Below are 24,091 nucleotides of genomic sequence, written 5' to 3' on the forward strand. Positions count from 1 at the left end.
GGAATGGCAACCTACTCCAGTATTCTTGCCTGGAGAATTCCATGGACAGAGGAGCCTGGTGGTCTACAGTCCACGGGGTCTCAAAGAGTCAGACGTGACTGAGTGACTAACAAACACCTTTTGCTGGGTTTACGCAGTAAGCTTTGTTCATTCTTGCCATGTAGTGGTTAATAAATTGTACATCTTATTTTTCATCTTCTGCCAGTTATTCTGAAGTTTTTAAAACACAATAATTATCACCTGTATTTCTATCTATGTCTAGAATTCATTAGTATCTCTACCATTTCTTTAAGCAAGTCTAGGAGCTCTGCACGTGTTCACTTTTATTCCCCCAAACTTCTATTCTATAATCACAGATTGTGACTAATTTTAAAAATTAGTAACTATTTAGATTTAACCACTGTTTTGGTTTCTCTATTTACTCTTCATTCTCTTATTCACTTCTCATTTTGTTGAAGCATGTCCTTGAGTATAACTTTCAGAATGGATATAGTCAGCCATAAATATTCTAAGTACTTGCATTTCTAAAATGTCTTCATTTGGTCCCTCCCCCTCAAATGGCAGTTTCCTAGCAACCTTGGAGAATACTTCTTGGTCCCTCCCCCTCAAATGGCAGTTTACTAGCAACCTTGGAGAATACTTCTAACAGGCAGAGCTGCCAGAAACTAGTCTGTTGGGACTTTAATGTCTGCTGCTTTGTAGATGAGCTTTTCCGCTCTTAGGATGCTTTACAGACTTTTGAAAGTTCATCACAATGAATCTGGGTGAGTGCATTTCTTCATGTATCACATTCCCCATTTGGTGGGTCAATTCAATATAAAGAATTACTTCTTGGGACTTCGCTGGTGGTCCAGTGGTTAAAGACTCTGTGCTTCCAATGCACTGGCTGGATCTCTGGTAAGGGAACTAAGATGTTGCTTGCCACATGGCGTGGCCAAAATGAGTAAGTAAAATGAAGAGATGTTACTTAAAAAAAAAGAATTTTGTCTTCCTCTCTGTAAATTTTCCTTCTTTTTCTGTTTCTCCTGCAATAAATATTGCATAAATGGCAGACCACCAGTTTGATCTGAACTTTTCTCTTGTATTTTCCATCTCTTGTTTATTCGCTTGCATTGTGCTACCAAAGATTTACCTTTCACAATCAATTTGGCTTTCAGGTATGTCCATTTATTATATGGAATTATTTAGAATATTAGGAGGGTTATTATTGTTTTGCTTTTTGAGCATGCCTTTATCTTCCCAAAATTCTTTCTCATTTTATATTTGCTCCTTTCTTGTTTTTAGTAGCCACTTTTTTCAGGGTCACCGCCCTTACGGCAGAAAGCGAAGAACTAAGGAGCCTCTTGATGAAAGTGAAAGAGGGGAGTGAAAAACTAAGACCATGGCATCTGGGCCCATCACTTCATGGCAAATACATGGGGAAACAGTGGAAACAGTGAGAGACTTTATTTTGGGGGCTCCCAAATCACTGCAGATGGTGATTGCAGCCATGAAATTAAAAGACGCTTGCTCCCTGAAAGAAAAGTTTTGACCAACCTAGATAGCATATTAAAAAGCAGAGACATTACTTTGTCAACAAAGGTCCATCTAGTCAAGGCTATGGTTTTTCCAGTGGCCATGTACCGATGTGAGAGCTGGACTATAAAGAAAGCTGAGTGCTGAAGAATTGATGCTTTGAACTGTGGTGTTGGAGAAGACTCTTGAGAGTCCCTTGGACTGCAAGGAGATCCAACCAGTCCACTCTAAAGGAAATCAGTCCTGACTATTCATTGGAAGGACTGATGCTGAAGCTGAAACTCCAGTACTTTGGCCACCTGATACAAAGAACTGACTCATTGGAAAAGACCCTGATGCTGGGAAAGATTGAAGGTGGGAGGAGAAGGGGACGACAGAGGATGAGATGGCTGGATGGCATCACTGACATGATGGACGTGAGTTTGAGTAAGCTCCGGGAGTTGGTGATGGACAGGGAAGCCTGGCGTGCTGCAGTCCATGGGGCTGCAAAGAGTGGGACACGACTGAGTGACTAAACTGAACTGAACTTGTTCAGGAAAATTATTTCAGATGGAATACATCCTCAGATATACTAGTAAGTTCTTTTTTTCCATGTTCACATTTTTCTCAAAATTGTGAAGAGCATTAAAAAAAAGTATAGACTCCTAGTTCCACCCTGGTGGTGAGGTAGAAGCAAATAAATATTGTAGTTTGGTAAAATCTTTAAGTGATTCTGATAATAATCAGGTTTGAGGAAAAACTAGTTGGCTCTAGAAAATGGTTTAGTCACTGAGAGCCCACAGGTCAAACCTGGCCCATTATTTTTGTGCATAAAGTTTTACTGGAATGCAGACATCCCCATTCATTTACATGTTGTCTATCGTAGCTTTCACACTACAATGGCTACCCTGAATAGCTGGGACAGAAGCCATACGGCCTACAGAGTCTACAAGGATGATGATAAACGGAAAGAAGAGGAAAGGGAGGGGGAGGAGGAGATGGAAAAGAGGAAGGAAGAGGGGAAGGGGAGAGTTGAGGTGGGGAGGGGGAGGAAGGGGAACAGGCAGAGAAGGAGAGACGGAGGAGGGAGGAATACGAGAGGAGTCACAGAGGGAGACACAGGATGACTTCCTGAGTTTCTGCTGTGCACGCTCACTGGACAGAAACAATGTTTTAGGCCTTACAGCAAGCCAGCCAGGCAGGTATTCTTACCATATAAAGAAATGGGAAAAAACAGCAGCAAACAATGAAATGGAACTAGAGAGGCTGGTTAATGTTCCCTAATTCACACAGCAGGCAGATGGCAGAGGCAGCCACTGACCCCTAGCTTCTGTGATCCAAGGCCATGCTCGGGGGTTTGGGGATAGAATCCCTGGTTTACTTCTTGGCAGGGCCACTTGCCGCCTCTGTGATAGCTAACAAGGCACCGGTTCTACTAAGGATGGGATGGCATTAGGCTTTGAGGAGTCCACGGAGCCCAAAGCCAGCCAAGGAGCCTGGCACCTGGTTGTGCTTTATTGTTACACTAGGGGTACCAACATCTTAGCGGGTGAAACCCAAGGATGTTAGGGGCTACCAGGACAGGGAGGCCTGGCGTGCTGCAGTCCATGGGGTCACAAAGAGTTGGACACGACTGAGCGACTGAACTGATCTGAACTGCACCAGGTAAAAAAAGTCCCAGGGATAAGAGAAAGACATGAAAGTCATTTCTAAATCTGTGAAACAAGTATATGACAAAATTCAAGATCTTATTTACAAAAGGCATCAGCCAAACTATACATTTAAATCAATTACGTGGAAAAAAGATAGTCTTAAAAGACTCATCTTAGGTCAATGTGCTCAGATGCTCAGTTGTGTCCGACTCTTTGCGACCCCATGGACTGTCGCCCACCAGGCTCCTCTGTCCATGGGATTCTCCAGCCAAGAATACTGGAATGGGTTGCCACTTCCTCCTCAGGGGATCTTCAATCTTGACTCAGGGATTGAACCCAAGTCTCTTAGGTCTCCTGCACTGGCAGGTGGATTCTTTACCACTAATGCCAATATATATATTTAATATATATACAAAAGTAAATTCCAAGTAGATGAAATAAATAAATGTAGCAAGTATGCAGGTGCAAACACACACACACCATTCCCAAGAAATATTTATAAGCCCCAGGAGGCATTTCTCTACTTGAATTCACAATTGAGACACTGTTAGAATTCACTTAATGACATAAGGTCAGTTGAAAAAAAACAAAAATCACACATATAATACTCAATAAAAATATGCATTAGAATGTCTAACAAAATGAGCCTATTGTCTAAGTTGAGTATAATGAGAACATGAGAATGTACAACTTTTGACTAGGAAAAAACCCTAAAAGTACTTTCAAAGTGAATCTAGAATAAGAAATACAGAATCAATTTAAAAAACAACGTTATAAAACCAGTGATCTGAATTTGCTTTAATATGTAAGTCAAAGTCATGATTTTGTGTCAAAATAAAGCGATAGGAATTCCCCTTATCTAATCATTGAGAGAAATAACCAATTCTTACATTTTTCAGGTAATGTTTTACATTCCTGGTATCATGAAATACAAGTTTATAATTCACAGAGATTTTTATCTGATCTCTCTTAAAGTCCATTGTTTTTATGAAGAAGTTCAAATGCCTCTCTGCTACAAAGGACCCAAATTTCTTTGTCTCTGATGAAAGTGTAGATGTGTTTTAAGGTCATGCGTCAATGTTATGATTCTTTACCAGTGACTCATATGACATTCCCCTCCTGCCCCCCACACGCTACACTGTTCTTACGGTAAATCATAGCAGATTTTTTCCATAGAGTCAACACATGCAAACTGTGTTTTAGCCGGGCCTTGCCCCCTTTGAATCCTTAAAAGTGAATTTATAAGGGATTTCTCTGGTGGTCCAGTGGTTATGAATCCACTGTCCAATGCAGGGGACACGGGTTTGATCCCTGGTCTGGGAAGATCCATCGTGCTGCAGGGTAACTGGGGTAACTAAACCCCACGTGCCACAACTACTGGGCCTGAGAGAGTCAGCTACTGAGCCTGCATGCCCCAGAACCAGCGTTCTGCAACAGGAGTGGCCACTGCAACGAGAAGACGCAGACAGCAAACAGCCCGATCAGCAACGAACAAACCGCAGCCAAAAGTGAATAAACTGAAAAAAATGTTTTTAATTGAATTAATGAGTAGGCGACTCCGACTGGCGTCCTCTCAACAGTGCTATACAAAGTGGTCAGCCAACTTTCTGACACATCCACGATCTACGATGAAACAGAAGCCTCCCTGCCCTCACCAGAGTTTTGTCATTGGCATGATGCTGTCCCACACCTCCTTGCTCTCCATCTCTTCACTGATGTGGCACCCATCTTTAGAGACAGAAGTGAGGATCTGATTGTCCCACTGAACAGATGGGGACACTGAGGTCCATCAGCTAATGACCACCGCCCCCCCCAAGCCATCATATGTTAATGAATAAGCTGGCAATAAGGTTTCTGGAGTCCTCTGGGTGTGTGTTTCCCCTATTACACCATGCTGGGCTGTTAACATGTGTGTACTCATGCATGTTTCTTGAGATAGACTTTCTCTGACAAAAATACATTTGGGGTCATTTGTAGTTTCTTTCTCTAGTTGCTTTTGAATTTAAAGGTTATCATATATTCAGGTCCTATGTTAATGAGTAGCTTTCCCTTTGGGCTAAAACATCTTTTCTTCTTTAGCAACTTTGGTCATATGGAACTCAAATTTGTTAACTTGCCACATAAACAGCAACTCATTTAAAAATAAATTACGAATATTAAAGGGAAATAGAGAACATGGTAATATACTATATATGGAAATACATCAGCTGTAGAATAATGCATCTTAATGAAGGCTTCCCGTGTGAATAAACCATTATATTTACAAGCTTTCCATGGTTAATGACCCAGAACTGGTTAACGAAACCTACGTTTATAGCAAGGTCCTCCGTCAGCAAAAATATACATATTGATAATTGATGGTGCTGTAAAAACAGGACATAAGATGATGCTTCCTGGGTTTGTGAAGAAATAGGACTCTGTGGTCCATTAACTTAAAATGCTTATCTAATGTTTGATGGGCTTTGTCTTTAAAAATCCTTCTTCAAATCAGTAAGATAAAATGGACATTTGTCCAAATGACAATCTGGCCAGTTTATCAGCCTAGCAAATAAGTGACTTAATGCTGGCAACTTTCTTGAGCAGCTCGTGGTCCTGGGGGTTCTGCTTCTCTTTCATGCTCTGTAGTCACGGGGGGCAAGGACGGAGACGTGACGGGAAGAAGAGGGTCCACTGTCCACTCCAGCAAATGCCTGGCCTGCCAGTGCAGAGATTAATTAGTTTCAGTTGCCTCCTGGCCACAGCCTGAGAGGGCAGCATTAGGGAGCACTCAGAGCCACTCCATCAACCCATCGGCCACGCCACACGCTTCTGGCTCTAATTTGCTCCTGGAATGCCTCATGCTGCGGAGTAAACTGCTCTTCAGTTGGTCTGTTTTAGGATCGTGTGTATGCGTGTGTGTGCCTGTGTATGCGTGTTCCCCAGTTTACAAAAATAAGCCCCTTGTTTCAGCATTTCATTTCAGAGTAACACATCTACATTTATCTACCTGTGTTTATAGAAACAGACTTACTCAGAAAGACGAACCCAGCAAGAAGAAGTGGAGTGAAGGCTGTGTGGAGAGTCAGAGCTGATGGCTTTGTTTTGCCCTCTGCTTATACTTTGCCTGGCAAATCCCATGGACGGAGGAGCCTGGTGGGCTGCAGTCCATGGGGTCACTAAGAGTTGGACAGGACTGAGCGACTTCACTTTCACTTTTCAGTTTCATGTATTGGAGAAGGAAATGGCAACCCACTCCAGTGTTCTTGCCTGGAGAATCCCAGGGATGGGGGAGCCTGGTGGGCTGTCGTCTATGGGGTCGCACAGAGTCAGACACGACTGAAGCGACTTAGCAGCAGCAGCAGTAGCTTATACTTTAGTTATGGTTAATCTTTATTTTTGCTGTTGTTTTTCAGTCGCTCAGTCATGTATGACTTTGCGACCCCACGGACTGTAGCACACCAGGCTTCCCTGTCCTTCACTATCTTTCGGAATGTGCTCAAACTCGTGTCCATCGAGTCGGTGATGCCATCCAACTATCTCATCCTCCGTCATCCCCTTCTCCTCCTGCTTTCAATATTTCCCAGCATCAGGGTCTTTTCCAACAAGTCGGCTCTTTGCATCAGGTGGCCAAAGTATCAGAGCTTTGGTTTCAGCATCAATCCTTCCAATGGATATTCAGGACTGATCTCCTTTAGGATTGACTGGTTTGACCTCCATGCCACGATTTCAATGAGTGAAACACAATGAAAAATAAAGCAATTTCTACCCTGTTACATCTAATTTCTAAAACTTTTAGTAAAGTTTGATTAAGTGCAGTTGGGCTAGAACAGCACAGTTGAGCCTGTTAGCTGATTAGCATAGTGGTGGGAGCTTAACTGGTTACTTTTGTGTCCTATCATCTTTAAAAATGTTTAAAAATAAACATTTCAACAGCTCTTACAGTTTTTGAGATGCTATTTTGACTGGTTTGCAAATATTCATTAATTTATTTCTAACAATAAGTAAGCAGCCTAATATATGAATACCATTACTACCTTCATATTATATATGCAGAAACTGAGGTACAGAGAGGTCAAGGAACTTGTCCCGAGTCACACAGCCAGCAAGTGGCAGACTGTGGTTTGGCCTGAAGCGTGCACCTCTAGAGTCTCTGCTCTTAATCCTCTGTGCTCTGTTGTATCTCTTCACTGATGCATTTCTTCTGGCTTAAAATATTTTGTGTGAAAATGGCTTTTTATGGGTACCATGGATCATACTTTGAAAACCTGCACGTTTGTAATTTTAACAGACATTGCTGAGCTGCCTGGTGAGAGACTGCAGGGTTGATTTCCCACGCCCACCCCCCCGCCAGCAGTAAACAATGGCCTTTTATCCCAAACCTTGCCCACAATGGGATATTAACCATTTTGATCATGGCTAACTTAAACAGATAAAAATGGCAACGGAATAAACATTTTGAATCATGAATGATGTATTTAAACCCATGACGACCAGCCATTTCAAAAACTAACAGGGAACACTTCATGTGTCAGACACTGTTTCAAATGCTTTATGGGCACTAGTTCCTTTAACTCACATCCAGGAGCTTGGTGCCAGCACTGTCTGCACTTTGCACAGGTGGAAACTTAGGCCCCAAGAAGTCAAGTCGCCTCCCCAGGTCACACGGGAGTAAATGGTGGAAACAGAACCTGAACCGGGGTAGGCTGGCCTTCCCTTCTCTTCTCCATTAGTGGACTCTGTAATGGGCCCAAATCTGAGATGAATAAAAGCAAATGTCCTGCCCTAGAAAACAGATAAAGACCCCTGGGATCAGGTGACAAAAGGGAGAGAATCCTCTACCTCATTGAGTTTCTGATGTCCTGGGGGCCTGCGGCAAGAATAAAGCAGAGTAAGAATAACAACAAATAGTTTCAAGAAATAAACCCATGCACGTATGGCCAGTTAATCTACAACAAAGAAGGCACAAATATGCAATGGAGAAAAGAAAGTCTACAACAGACGCTGGTAGGAATACTGGACAGCCACATGCAAAAGAGTGAAACTGGACCCCCGTCTCACTCCACATGCAAGAATAAAGAAAACATGGATTGTTGCTGTTGTTTAGTTGCTAAGACTCGTCTGACTCTTTCGTGACCCCATGAACTAGAGCCCACCAGGCTCCTCTGTCCGTGGGATTTCCCAGGCAAAAATACTGGTTAAAGTAAAGTGTTAGTTGCGCAGTTGTGCCTGACTCTTTTTGACCCCATGGACTGCAGCCCACCAGGCTCCTCTGTCCTTGAGATTTTCCAGGCAAGGATACTGAAGTAGGTTGCCATTTCCTTCTCCAGGGGATCTTCCCAACCCAGGGATCGAACCCAGGTCGCCGGCATTGCAGGCAGATTCTTTACCAGCTGAGTCACAGGGGAAGCCCAAGAATACTGGAGTGGGTAGCCTTCTCTAGGAGATCTTTCCAACCCGAGAATCAAACTAGGATCTCCTGCACTGCAGGCAGATTCCTTACCAGCTGAGCTACAAGGGAAGGAGTGGGTTACTATTTCCTTCTCCAGGGGATCTTCCCAATCCAAGGACTGAACCTGAGTCTCCTGCATTGGCAGGCAGATTCTTTACCACTGAGGCACCAGGAAAGCCCCAAGAATAGATTAGAGACTTCAATGTAAGGCCTGAAACTATAAAATTCCTAGAAGAAAACATAGGCGATTAACTCTTTAACATCAGTCTGAACAATATTATTTTGGACTTCTCTCTGCACTGAAGAATTGATGCTATTAAACTGTGGTGCTGGAGAAGACTCTTGAGAGTCCCCTGAACAGCAAGGAGGTCCAACCAGTCAGTCCTAAAGACAATCAACCCTGAATATTCATTGGAAGGACTGATGCTGAAGCTGAAGCTCCAATACTTTGACCACCTGATTCGAAGAGCCAACTCACTGGAAAAGACCCTGAAGCTGGGAAAGATTGAGGGTAAGAGGAGAAGGAGGTGACAGAGGATGAGATGATTGGTAGGCAACACTGACTCAATGGACATGAGTTTCAGCAAACTCCAGGAGATAGTGAAGAATAGGGAAACCGGGCATGCTGCAGTTCATGGGGCTGCGAAGAGCTGGACACGACGTAGTGACTGAACAACAACTGTAAGTAAAGGCAACAAAAGCAAAATAAACAATGGAACCACATGCTTTTGCACAGTAAAGGAAATGATTAACAAAACTAAAGGGCTACCTACTGAATGGGAGATAGTATCTGCAAATTATATACCTGATAAAGGGTTAATATCCAAATTATATAAAGAACTTGTCCAATCTAATGGCAAAGAACAAACAGCCTGATTGAAAAAAATGAGCAGATGACAAGAGGCATTTTTCCCAAGAAGACATACAGATGGCCAACAGAGACACATAAAAACATGCTCAACATCACTAATTGTCAGGGAAATCAAAATCAAAACCACAATGAGGTATCTCCTCAGACCTGACTGGTGATTAAAAAGACAAAAAAATAATACATATTAGTGAGGATGTGGAGAAATGGGAATCCCAGTACAATGCTGGAATGTAAATTGGTGCAGCCTCTATGAAAAAGTGGGCAGATTTCTCAAAAAATTAAAAACAGAACCACTGTACAATCCAGCAATCTCATTTTGGGTACTGATCTGAAGAAAACAAAAACATTCAAAAAGATATATGTTCACTGAAGCATTATTTATAATAGCTGACATACAGAAGCAACCTAAGTGTCCACGCAATAGATAAACAAATCCAGATGATGAATATATACAACATACATGCACAGTGGAATATTACTCAGCCATCGCAGAGAGTCGGACACGACTGAGCGACTGAACTGAACTGAACTGAACTGATACACAAGAATGAAGTCTTGCAGTTTGTGGCAACAGGAAGGGACCTGGAGGGCAATATGCTAAGTGAAATAAGTTAGACAAAGAAAGACAAATAGCATATGATTTCATTTACATGTAGAACCTAAAAATCAAAACATATGAACATCAAAACAGAAACAGACTCCTCGTTAACAGAGGACAAAGTGGCCGTGGCCAGAGGGAAGAGGGATGGGGGTGAGAGAAATGGGCAAAAGGGACAAAGAGATACAAACTTCCAGTTATAAAACACTAAGTCACAGGACTGAAATGTAAGGCCTAGGGAGTATAGTCAATTATACTGTAAAATCTTTGTGGGGCGACCATTTCTAAATGTGTGTAAATGTGAAATCACTATGATGCACACCTGAAAGTAATACAATCCTCGTGTCAATTACACTTCAGTAAAAAAAAAGGAAAAAAACTAAAGTTACCAGACTGTAAAGTTCTATTTAACAGAAAATGGTGACTTTTTTTCCCCCAAAGCCTCCTGAGCTGGACTTCTAAGTCACAAGGTTATTCAGAGCATCCTCCCCACGCTCATCCCCCTGCTCAATCTGACAGCCTTCCATGCACGCCTCTATCAGCATCACTGCTTTCCCTGCTTTGCAAATATCATCTTGGAATAACACACACAGTACATGGTGGGCGATACCCACTGCCCCAGGGATCTCCTGAATTCTCCCTCTGCAGCTGCCTTAAGACTGGGACCCTGCGGGCTTTCCAACGGCACTGCTTTTCTAGATCATACTCTTAACAGACTAATTTCAAGTTCATAAATCTGAATAAGACATGCTGGGACCTGGGAGCCTTTGCTGCAGCGCTTGCACCTGGACAAGTCTCCTCCAGCAACAAAACACAAAGCAACGAAAAGGGACTAAAAATAACTGTGCATGTACAGTTGTGGCCAATTACAGACAGCAAGATACAGAAAGACCAGACCCCCAACTGCCACTCTGAGGTGGTTGTTCAGTCGCTAAATCCTGTCTGACTCTTTCTGCAACCCCATGGACAGAAGCACACCAGGCTCCTCTGTACATGGAATCCTCCAGGCAAGAACACTGGAGTGGCCATTGCCTTCTCCATTTCCATTCCCAACCCAGGGATCGAACCTATGTCTCCTGAACTGATACACAATGAAGAAACGGGATTCCCATTTCTCCATATCCTCACTATCCCCTTTACCACTGTGATGTTGGAGAAGACTCTTGAGAGTCCCATGGACTACAACGAGATCAAACCAGTCAATCCTAAAGGAGATCAGTCCTGAATATTCGTTGGAAGGACTGATGCTGAAGCTCCAATACTTTGGCCACCTGATGTGAACAAGTGATTGATTCACTGGAAAAGGCCCTGATGCTGGGAGAGACTGAAGGCAGGAGGAGAAAGGGATGACAGAGGATGAGATGGTTGGATGGCATCACAGACTCGATGGACATGAGTTTGAGCAAGCTCCAGAAGTTACTGATAGACAGGGAAGCCTGGTGTGCTGCGTCCATGGGGTCACAAAGAGTAGGGCACAACTGAACTGAACTGAACACCTGGGAGGCCTGATACTCGGAAGAGATGAGAGAGAGCAAAAGCAAGGTTCTGGGGGCATGTTTCCTGAACACACAACCATCTTAGGGGTTGGCAAACCACCTAGGCCACCCCTCCAGCCCGATCCCTGGACACACCCCTACCCTCATCCTGTATAAGGAACCAGCTCACACCCCCTACCCCCACCCTGGGAGTGAGCAAGGGAACCTGTTCCTTGTGTTTGCTCCCCTTGCTGCATCAGGGCCCCGAAAAAGCCTTGCCTGAACTTCTCCTCCTACCTTATCAATTTCTATCGATTAAGAAGGCCAAGAACTCAGATCTGTAACATGAACAGCACAAAGCAAGGGCCAAAAAAGTTTCTATTTTGAAATCAGTGGCATGTGTATGTTGTTAGGCAATGACTTATTTTGAAATATTTTGTGTTTTGTTACATAGAAAAGTCATCACGGGTCCTGACAGTCACCCTTGGCACAAAATCATTCTGTCATTATAACAGTATGAGGTAATTCTCCAAGATGATAAACATCAGCCACCATTTCTTGAAGGCAACCTGTCCAAGCTCCAGGCTGGGTCTGGAAGCCCTTCTAACAGCTCTGGGAAATAGGTGGCACCATCCTTTTTCTAGAGAAGGAGAAACAGAGCCTCGGACAGCAGGTGAGTGTGTGACTCAGTGTCTCCACTCCCGGCCCACATGGCCGAGGGCCCATCAAGATGCCCGTCTCTTCATCCGTCTGGCTGAGCAACCCTTCAAAGCCTGCAGAGACATGCATCCATTCCTAAGATGCTGCTGCCCCCAGACACTGGGGAAACCTTTAAAAACGAAAACAAAACCGAGTGCTGCATAGTCTTTGTATGGATGTGAGCGCTGGGCCATGAAGAAGGCTGAGCGCTGAGGAACTGACGCTTTTGAACTGTGGTGTGGAGGAGACTCTTGAGAGACCCTTGGACTGCAAGGAGATCCAGCCAATCAGTGCTAAAGGAAATCAACCCTGAATATTCACTGGAAGGACTGATGCTGAAGCTCCAATACTTTGACCACCTGATGCGAATAGCTGACTCACTGGAAAAGACCCTGATGCTGGGATGATCGCGGTAGGAGAAGGGGACGACAGAGGATGAGATGGTTGGACAGCATCGCCGACTCGACGGGCATGAGTTTCAGTAAACTCTGGGAGAGAGTAGAGGACAGGGAAGCCTGGTGTGCTGCAGTCCGTGGGGTTGCAAAGAGTTGGATGTGACTTAGCAACTGAACAACAACAAAACAAAGCAAAACAAACCCCCATTTATCAGAGTAAATCTGTTTTTTGGTACATTTACATCTAGAAAACAACCAAAGGTCATTTGGAGCCAAATATGATGAATATGGCACAGAACCAAGCTGGATACTGTGGTTTGGGGTTGAAATCCAAATGAGATCGTAAAGACCATTTCATTTTGGTTCTCGGTTCATTTTGGCTCTGACAGCAGTTCCCAAAGAGGAGCCTGGAAGTTCTGAGGACAGGGGACCAAGGGGAGCCCCTGGAGAGAGCTGCCTTTCCGGAGCTTTCACTGGGCGCCCAAACTCCTACCTGGGGATTTGTTAATAAGAAAGAAGTTCAATTTATTGACCAAAAAATCATCTATAATGTAGCTTGTTTCATGTTAGAATTTGAAAATGAGCACGGTTTTATGGTGTTTTGAGGATTTAGCTGATGTATTCCGAGGCGTCAGTTCCTCCTCTATAATAAGTGTCCCCTAGTGTTCTTTATTATAATGCAAACAGTGATAGCTTCAGGGTAACATAAAATACGCTATGGTCATGGCAGTAGGACACATTATTTCAAAGGGATCCACAGAAGAAAATGTATTACATTCATTAAGCTTCCTCCTTGATGCACTCCATTGGCTCTGCCAATTAAAATAACTGCACATGAATTTTTAGAGTGCTATTTATTTTCCTTTGTAGATTTTAGAATATAAATATTTAAAATGGCAATATCAAAAAATAATTTATATGGCAATGGTAAAGGCAACATTTGGTCAGGAACTAAGGACATAATGATGTCTTTTGCTCTAATTCTGGATTCAGTTACTAAATAGTCACCCCTGGAAATATGCCAGGCTTCCCACAAAGATATAAACACTGTTTTAATCAGAGAAGGCAACAGTTTATATATTGACATAACAAAATAAAATAATGGAAAAATGAAATTTTAAAATGAGTAGACACTATCTTAATTAGTGATATAGTAGAAAATAGACTTAATTGAAAACATTCCTAGGATTTGGGGTAATGGATTTTTATGGTTATCAGCCAGCCAACAGAAGATACCATTCTTTTAAAAATTGGATCCATACATTTCTCAATGGTGTACAATTTCATAGAACACGTAATACCAAGAGAAGACATGCTTGGAGAAAAAGAAAACTGGAGAAAGTCACATTTAATACAAAACAGACAAGCTGTCCTGTTTCCACTGCTGAATCGCTGAAAAATTAAAACAGACTTATTTTATTTAAGCTGAGCAAATATAAACGGCAAAGTAAAACAGAAAAATTACAATAAAAAACAAGCAATTCTATCTTTATTTGGTATCAGTGTAAGCCATTAAGACTTTACCATGGAAAAATAGCATTTGACCATTCTCTAAGTTTCTGGTGTACTACACGTAGGTTTTTAGTAAATGTCGGCTGAATTAAATTAAATGGAAATGGTTATGTCAAAACTGCTTCTTATATAAAATTTCATGTTAAATTTAGATTATCTTAGATTGGATCTTCTGACTGCTAGCTTAATTTTTGAAGTAGAAAATTGGAGATAACCACTGTTTTTATCAGTACATCTCTTCTCTGTATTTCTCTAATGAGTGGAACAGAGAAATAATTTTATATCATTACCTGTCCACCTATGTATATATATCAAACAATTCAGAGATCTGAAAAGAAAAATTTGATAATACTCTATGGCCATTTGTTTTTATTTTTAAATATGTGTCTTTTCCCAGTTAACGCAGTAAAATTTAAACAGTTTGGAAAACACAATTAAAACAAAAAACTTCCAAAGTCCTGACATTTAGAAGGAGCATGATTTAAACTTTCTTTTGTGTGCATAGATATATGTACATATTTAGTCTAACTCATATTATATGTGTAATTCTAAATCTTGTATTTTCACTCTGAGCATTTTCACATCAAAAAAAAGTCATAAACATTTTGTCAATGGTGGCCTATCATTACTTTAATGCAAGTCCACCATAAATCATTTAACTCCATCCCTACTCGAGAATGCTAGGATTATTTCCAATTTTTCATTAATAAAAACAACATTGTAGGAAATGTCTATGCACATAAACCTTTATTTCTGATGATTTACTTAAGACAGAAATAGAACTGGAGGGAAGGATATATTTTCATGATTGTGTTGCCTCTTTCAGAAAAGCTGAATCAGTTTAACTCACCATATATGAGAATAAACATCTCATCACACTCTTATCAGTAATTGTAACTTGATTTTACATTTAAGTCTTTAATCCATTTTGAGCTTATTTTTGTGTATGGTGTTAGTATGTGCCAGCTCAGTTGCTTCAGTTGTGTCTGACTCTCTGCAACCCCATGGACTGTAGCCCACCAGGCTCCTCCGTCCAAAGGATTCTCCAGGCACGAATACTGGAGCGGGTTGCCATTTCCTTCTTTAGGAGATCTTCCTAATCCAAAGATTGAACCCACGTCTTGTGTGTCTCCTGCACTGGTGAAGGTGAAAGTGAAGTCACTCAGTCGTGTCCAACTCTTTGCAACCCCATGGACACCAGGCTCCTCCGTCCATGGGATTTTCTAGGCAAGGGTACTGGAGTGGGTTGCCATTTCCTTCTCCAGGGAACTTCCCGACCCAGGGATCAAACCCAGGTCTCCCACACTGAATGTTCTAACTTCATTCTTTACATGTAGCTGTCCAGTTTTTTCAGCACCACTTATTGAAGAGGCTGTCTTTTCTCCATTTATACTCTTGCCTCTTTGCCATAGATTAATTGACCATGGTCAAATAATGGGTTTATTTCTGGGCTTTCTATCCTGTTCTGTTGATTTATGTGTCTTTTTTTGTGCCAGTACCATACTGTTTTGATTATAGTAGCTTTGTAGTATAGTCTGAAATCAGGAAGTCTGATTCCTCTAGCTCTGTTTTTCCTTCTCAAGATTGGTTTGGTTATTTGAGGTCTTTTGTGATTCCATACAAATTAAAAAAAAAAACTTTTGTCCTAGTTCTATGAAAAATGCCATTGGTAATTTGACAGGGATTACACTGAATCTGAGGAGGGCATGGCAACCCGCTCTAGTATTCTTGCCTGGAGAATCTCCTGGACTGAGGAGCCTGGCGGACTGTAGTCCATAGGGCTGCAAAGAGTCAGACTGGACTGAGGCAACTGAGTGTGCGGCATGCACACCAGGTCTATAAATCGCCTTGTGTAGCGTGGTCGTTGGAGAAGGAAAGGGCAACCCACCCCAGTGGTCTTGCCTGGAGAATCCCATGGACAGAGGAGCCTGGTGGGCTACAGTCCACAGGGTCACACGAGTCAGACACAACTCAGCAACTAGAGAGTGAGAGAGAGAGAGAGAGAGTATGGTCGTTTAACAATATTAACTCTTCTAATATAATTATAACTTGAAAAAACTTCCCTCCCCAAAAAGACTGGTAAAACTCGCCTCTGTTACCAGTGCTAAGCTATACATGTTTCACGGTTCAATACGTATATCCCTGAAATTAGGGATATACGTATTACAAAAAAGGAGGTGTTTTGATTTATTTGCCCAAACATTTTCTTTCACTTTCCATCATGATGTATCCTATAATGAATGAAATCTTAGATTCAATGAAATACAGTGTCTCATTAAATTTTTAACTTGTAGTTTTTTTGACATGTATTAACATGTGAATAGTCATGATTCATATAAAACCATTTCAGTATACATTTCAATGTCTCAGTGAGCTAAAAAAAATTTTTTTAACTGTGGTGAAAAACATGTAACATAAAATGTATTACCTTTACCATCTGTAAGTAAACCATTCAGTAGTGTTGAGTATATTCATGTTGCTGTGCAATAGATTTGGAGAGATTTTTTTATTTTCCAAACTGAAAATTTCTACCCATTGAACAACTGCTAGCTTCCCTCCACCATGCCCTGGCATCCACCCTTCTAGTTCCCGTTTCTACAGGTTTGACAACTTTAGATCCCCTATAAAGATGGAAGCGTGCGGGATTTGTCTTTTTGTGACTGGCCTGTCTCACTCAGCGTAACACCCTCCAAGCTCATCCTTGTCGTAGCATGTGTCAAGATTTCCCTCTTTCCATGGCTGAATAATATTCCACCCAGCACTGTCTTAAAATCATAAAGATCTGTAACAGCTGGCAGTGACTCACCAGTTTGATGCTCACAGTGCCCCACCAACCAAGAAACGGAAGAGGAGCTGCGATCCCAGGGGCCCTCAATCCCCCACAGAAATGTTGACTCGTTTTTGAAAATCAAAGATGAAAGGGAAATCAAGAATGCAGGTGATCAAATCAGGGTACTTCTCGAATCACATATGCCCCTCTGGGATGAGTCACCATATTCTTTGAGACAGTAAAGGTTGGCCACCACAACTGAGACTCTGCACACAGGTGCGGTGGGCACATGCCCCTTCACCAGGGAAAGATGCTCTTCCAGGTGTTGGCACCACGGTGGTGAATCCCCTCCTCAAGCAAAATAACGCCTGTTTTCCATCCTGTGCTGACAACAGATGACGCACCCAATGTGCAGGTGGAGCAGTCAGGAGGAGGGGTCAGAGGAAAGCGTGTGTGCACGCTGAGTCATTTCAATCTGACTCTGTGCAATCCTATGAACTGTAGCCCACCAGGCTCCTCTGTCCATGGGATTCTCCAGGCAAGAATACTGGAGCAGGCTGACATTTCCTTCTCCCAGAGGAAAATGTATGCTATTCTAAAATGATTTATCACACCATCTGGCATTTAGAACAGATCAGGACAAAAGTGATCCAAGAGCAGAGAGTGGGTTCTGCGATCAACCAAAAATGAGACGGTTTAAATTTTCTTTAAACAGTCTAAATTTAAATATAAATTTACTTTATATTTAAAGTAAATGAAAAGACCTTATCAGCAACATTACTGTATATAGAAAAAGTAGCATTTGGTCCCACACTCGGGGCACTGCTCTAAGACCTTCATCACTTTGTCTTAAAAAACACAGAGTGGACCCTACAACTCCACGATTACCACTGGACTAGGGCAAAGCTTCCCTCATGGCTCAGTTGGTAAAGAATCCACCTCCAGTGCAGGAGACCCCAGTTCAATCCCAGGGTTGGGAAGATCTGCTGGAGAAGGGATAGGCTACCCACTCCAGTATTCTTGGGCTTCCCTTGTGGCTCAGCTGGTAAAGAATCCACCTGCAATGTGGGAGACCTGGGTTCGATCCCTGGGGTTGGGAAGATCCCCTGGAGACAGGAAAGGCTACCCACTCCAGTATTCTGGCCTGGAGAATCACATGGACCCCATAGTCCATGGGGTCGCAAAGAGTTCGACACGACTGAGAGACCTTCACTTTCACTATCAGGGCAAAGCTGATGCACACCACTTTCGTGATCCTCACATGGGGCTGTAAGCAGCTCACCCAGCTGCCATGTGGACAGTCCACGTGGCAAGGGGCTGGGGGTCACTTCCAGCTAACGACTAGGAAAAGACTGAGGCACTCAGCCTGGCAGCCCACCAGGAACTGAATCTGGCCCACAATCACACAAGCTTGGGCACTGTTTCTTCCCTGGTTGAACCTCAGGTGAGACACCATCCCCAGCCAATACCCAGATTGCCACCTATGAGCCCTGGAGCAAAGGACTCAGCCAAGCCCAGACCCCTGACCCACAGAGACTGAGGGAGCGGGGTTGTGCTGTTGAAGCTGCTAAATTTGTGGTAATAACTAAGGAATATACCCGTTCAACTCTTGATTCAGTAATCACCAGATCCCTTGGAGAAGGCAATGGCAACCCACTCCAGTATTCCTGCCTGGAGAATCCCCATAGACTGAGGAGCCTGGCAGGCTACAGTCCCTGGGGTCGCAAACAGTCAGACAGAGTGGACTTCCACTTCACTTCACTTCATGGAGATCACCCAGGAGAAGGCAGTTATACTGGGGCAAACCCATTCTCCCGGTCATGCATACTAAACAGATATTAACAGAGTGGAGGCCACAGCTGATACTGGTGAGCAGCTCACAGCTTGTCCCCGCTTCAGAGCAGCCCACGTACTCCAACAGATGTCTAAACAGACACGACCCTGTGTCTCCAGAACCCCTCCCCTCCCCAGGGAGGCTTCTAGATAATACACGGGATTCCACTCTCTTAAGTCACCAGTCGTGTTTTTTGTTTTCCTTTCTTTTCTCAAATGCTCCTTAAGGAGGACACGAGTCTTACAGATTCTACGGTCTTTAAGAGAACCAGACGCTGATCTTGTCTATAAGAAAACTTACCATACCCAGAAATATCATCTCCTTTTCTCTCTCTCTTTCAGTTCTCTTGCACTGATGGAAACCTCGCCAAACCTAAAGACAAAGAAACGCTTGCTTAATACATAAAGATAAATCAAACACAGTCATACCATCTCTCCCACATAACCTGCACTTGCCAGAAGATGCAACGATGATGTACTCAGGGTTGCACACGAGTCTGTGTTGATGGAGTGCTTTTCCTTCTGTGATCACAGTGACATTTTTAAAGAGAGTGAAACACAGAAGTGGCCTATGCCACTGTCCACTGTCTGAGGACCCAACTGTGGACCCTGATGAAGAACCTTGTCCCAATATCCCCTATTAAACAAGGAGGACGAAGGCAGTTCTGTCCACCCAGGGACAAAAGAGGAGCCACCCTCATCCAAGACCCTGGTAGCAACTGCAGAGTGTACTGCTGACCCAGTGACAGCCTCACGCCTGTTAGGATGGATGTTATCGAAAAGACCAGAGATAACAAGTGTCAGAGAGGATGTGAAGATAAGGGAAGCTTCCAGTACGGTTGGTGGGCATGGAACTGGGTACAGCTGCTATGGAAAGCAGTAAGCAGAGTGCTCAAAAAATTAAAAATAGAACTACTGTGTGCTCCGGAAATTCCACTCCTGGGTATTTGTCGGAAAAAAAGGAAAGCACTAACTTGAAAAGATACATGCACACCAGTGTTCACCGCAGCACCATTCCCAACAGCCAAGACACGGAGAGAGCTCGTCTGTTGATGGACGAGCATATAAAGAAACCCTGGTATATACACACAAGGAAGTATGATTCAGCCACAAAGAGAAGGAAGTTCTCATCTGCGACAACATGGATGAATTTTAAGGGCATGATGCTAAGAGAAATAAGTCGTAAGAAGACAAGCAATTTATGGGTTCACTTACACGTGAAATCCAAAAATACCGAGTGCATAGAAACAGAGTAGCTTTCGTGGCTGCCAGGGGTTGGGCAGGTGAGGGAGACAGGTGAAGGTGGTCAAGGGGCCAATTACACCGTGAATGCGTTCTGGGGATGCGGAGCGTACTGCGTGGTGGCTGCAGTGACCAGCGCTGTATCTCACACCTGCAAGCTGCTAGGGGAGCAGACCTTACACGCTCTCAGTATAAGGAAAACGGCATTCACGCGAGGTGACGCGTGTGTTAAGTGTGACCGATTACTGTGGTCACCGTAATGAAATGCACATATACATCTAACCATGATGTCATACATCGCAAAGTCACGTAGGGTGACATGTCAATTATATCCCCATAAATCTGGAGAACATAAAGAAATAGCCTATAGTTCTTTTTCTTTTTATGGTGAGATTCCTCTACCTGTATTTCTTCAAGAGAAACGCCTTGATTGCAGGACTGGGGCTAAATCTGAGGGTGGTACTTCATGGTTTTACAAGATTTCCACTGTAACGTGGAGAAATATTACAGAGTAGCATCCAAGAACTGTTCAAGTCAAGCCTTGAACTCAGATGTGTATCCCATATCCCATATCCCAGAAGTTTCAAATCCCACAGAGAACAGACATTCAGCTGCCAAGTGGGGCTGGAAAAAAAATGGAGTGGAAGCTGGTGGGAGATGCAGCTATTACTATTATTACTTTTTACTGCCTTTAGAAAATTTTAATTGGAGGATAATTGATTTACAATGTTGTGCTGGTTTCAACAATGTCCATCAGCCATATGCATCCATGTATCCCGTTTCTCTGGCCCTCCCTCCCACATCCCACCCTACTAGGTCATCACAGAGCACTGGGCTGAGCTCCCTTGTGTTATAGAGCAACTTCCTACAATTTCACACATAGGATTGTATACATGGGAGAAGGCAATGGCACCCCACTCCAGCACTCTGGCCTGGGAAACCCCACAGACAGAGGAGCCTGGCGGGCTGCAGTCCACGGGGCCACACAGAGTCGGACACGACTGAGCGACTGAACAAGTGTGCACAGGTCAGCACCACACTCTCAAGTCGCCCCGCCCTCTCCCTCCCCACTGTGTCCCCAAGCCCACTCTCTCTGTCTGCGTCTCTACTCCTGCTCTGCAAACAGGGTCATCAGCACCCCTGTCATATATAGGATGGGTAACAACAAGCTCCTACTATAGAGCATAGGAAAGCTATTCTCTATCCTCTGATAAACCATAATGGAAAATACGAAAAAGTACACACACATATGCATACAAACACGCACACAACTGAATCACTTTGCTGTACAGTAAAAACTAACAAAACATTGTAAATCAACTATATTTCAATAAAATAAATTTAAAAAGACTTTATGTCCCCACAGAAACTTGAAAGAAAGTAGTCTTTTTCCGCCTCTCCTCAGCCCCCTCCCAACTCCCATTCAAACACAACTGGGGACAAGAGCTCCGAGCTCCTGGTTCCCCTTTATGTCCTTATACTCGCTTTCTTGCCAATCTAATCCTACTTTGTATCGAGCTGCAGTTTTCTTCATTTTTCCATTAGCAACCTCAGTCACAATTTGAAAAAAGATAGGAGTATAAATCGAGGGGGTCATCTGACAAAGGCAAGGAAATTTCCAGGGCTCCTTCTGAAAGGAGCATCCATGTGTGGTCATCATCGGTGTTCCCTGGAGCTTCCCTGTGAATGGTGCACACTTCTCTAAGCTCCTAGGTGTTAACCCTGCTCCCTTCTATAATCAAGTCTGTGTGTAAATGTAGTTTTAAAAATTCAGTGAGGGCTTATACTGCAATACTGCCTCCGAAAGTTATAGATGATTTTTAAAAATACTTCAATAAAAGGTCCTGAGTTTCAGACCTATTTATAATGCAATATGAAAAAACATAACCAAGCGTGCTTAACAGTTTCCCCAGGATAAAACAGTCTTTTCTGGAATTTAGTCCAGTTCTACTAAAGGCTTCTCTAGTGGCTCAGACCATAAACAATTTGCCTGCAATGCAGGAGGCCTGGGTTTGATCTTCCCTGGGTGGGGAAGATCCGTCGGAGGAGGAAATAGCAACCCTCTCCAGTATCCTTGACTGGAGAATTCCATGGACAGAGAAGCCTGGTGGGCTACAGTCCCACCAGGTGGGCTGCAAAGAGTCGGACACGACCAAGTGACTAACACGATCACTCTTCTACTAGAGGTGGGGCTTGAGAATGTTGAGTTCTGGAGCTCCCCGCCCCGGTCTGCATCTCCACCTTGTCCCCCATGGTCACACCTTCTGGATTCTCAGTGCAGCGGCGCTCACATCTGCCACTTTATCGCCCAGTAACCTGGCTTGCTTGGCTCTGTATTCTTGCAGGTAGATCTGCTTCATGAACATGGCTCTCAGGCGCCCTTGCCGCGCCCTCTCAGCAATCTGGATCAATTTAACAGCCTCTTCTAGGGGTATAGGCTTTACTTGGTATTTCTGCAAAAACATTTAAGATAAATCAAGGTTTAAACACGCTCATGACCTTAACTGATTCCAGAAACATCACATGCTTACTTCTAACACCATCCTGCTAAGAGTCTCCAAACTACAGAGAGAACTGTAGCCATTCGATACGAATCTTTTTTTTTTCCATGCATACGCATATTTTGATAATATGTCATGTTCACGCTGTGAGCCTGTATGTAAGGACCTGTTAAGCCTTCCTCTACCATTCTGAACAAAACACTAATTAGCTCCACAATGTTTTAGGTTGGCAGCAGACTATACGAGGGATGCCAATGAAAACAGATCGAAATCAACCTGAAATGGCTACCAACATTCCATTAACTTCATAGCAGAAGTGTAGAAATTAAAAATATAGATCTACTATGAGAATTTAAAATGGGAAATACAGACGAAGGCAAATGGTGGCTTTAGGACTCAGAGGGAGAGGCAGAGGGTGGGATGATATGGGAGAATGGCATTCTATCATGTATACTATCATGTAAGAATTGAATCGCTAGTCTATGTCTGACGCAGGATACAGCATGCTTGGGGCTGGTGCATGGGGATGACCCACAGAGATGCTATGGGGAGGGAGGTGGGAGGGGGGTTCATGTTTGGGAACACATGTAAGAATTAAAGATTTTAAAATTAAAAAAAATAAAAAATAAAAAATAAATTGGAGATTAAAAAAATAAAATAAAATAAAATCAATTACAGAACCATGTAGCGAATGTGACTAATATCCGGACCATTTCAGGAGCATTTAACTTTGTAAGAGAAACCTCTCCCAGCACCTCCATATTTGTCCTTTAAAACATCTAACCATGGTGGGAACTGCTCAAGAATGCTGTCTTTGGAGATCTCACATGGGGGAAATTTGGGCAGAGTCAGGAGGGGCAGTGCAGCTTTTCGAGGACAGGGATGTGGGCAAGGCTGCTGCTGGTGCGGGGGGTGCGTCCAGGGCCCTGAGTGGGCTCAGGCCCGAGGCCCTCTGTCATCCCAGAAGGAACAGCGAAGCTGTGGACCTGGTCTGGCTTCACCCAAGCCTCCTGCCTGGACAGAGGCATAAGGGAGAGGCTGTTTGAATCCAAAAACCACTCAATCATGGGCTGAGTCCTTGCCCAGGCCTCAGGGGGCAGCAACGGCCACACGTGGGTCCAGGCAGGAGAGTGCAGCCCACGGGCAGGTGCTGTAGCTCATCCCCTGGGCTGCCGTTCCTCAGGACGGTCACTTTGTGTAACAGGGGCAGCAGTGGGGAATGCAGAGAAAGTGGCAAGAAACGGAGGGAAGGGCCATTTACTGAGGACCTATAGATGCCAGAAATGCTTTCCACATGCTTTCTCATCCAATTCACAAGGCAACAGCCAAGACAGGTATTACTGTGACCCAGGCTGGGGACTTCCCTGCTGGCCCAGCGGCTAAGACTCCACACTCCCAAAGCAGGGTCTGGGTCTGATTCCTGGTCAAGGAACTAAGATTCCAAGTGTAGCAACTAAAGATCACGAATGCTGCAACCAATACCCAATGCAGCCAAATATTCATCTGTAAAGGGCTTCCCTGGTGGCTCAGGTGCTAAAGAATCTGCCTGCAGTGTGGGAGACCCTCGTCTAATCCCTGGGTCAGGAAGATCCACTGGAGAAGGGAAGGGCAACCCACCCCA

General features: G+C 43.6%; 1 protein-coding gene across 1 annotated transcript in view; it reads right to left on the reverse strand.

Moving 5' to 3' along the window:
* The window catches only part of IQCA1 (IQ motif containing with AAA domain 1), a 171,526-nt gene that overhangs the window by 142,501 nt on the left and 4,934 nt on the right, over positions 1-24,091 (reverse strand). The window contains exons 3-4 of the mRNA XM_052637841.1: positions 22,231-22,422; positions 19,029-19,100 (exon numbers count right to left, since the gene is read on the reverse strand). Coding sequence (XP_052493801.1) covers positions 19,029-19,100; positions 22,231-22,422 — 264 coding nt within the window. The remainder of the gene's footprint in view (positions 1-19,028; positions 19,101-22,230; positions 22,423-24,091) is intronic.

Source organism: Budorcas taxicolor, chromosome 3, assembly GCF_023091745.1.
Source record: "Budorcas taxicolor isolate Tak-1 chromosome 3, Takin1.1, whole genome shotgun sequence".
NCBI lineage: Eukaryota > Metazoa > Chordata > Mammalia > Artiodactyla > Bovidae > Budorcas > Budorcas taxicolor.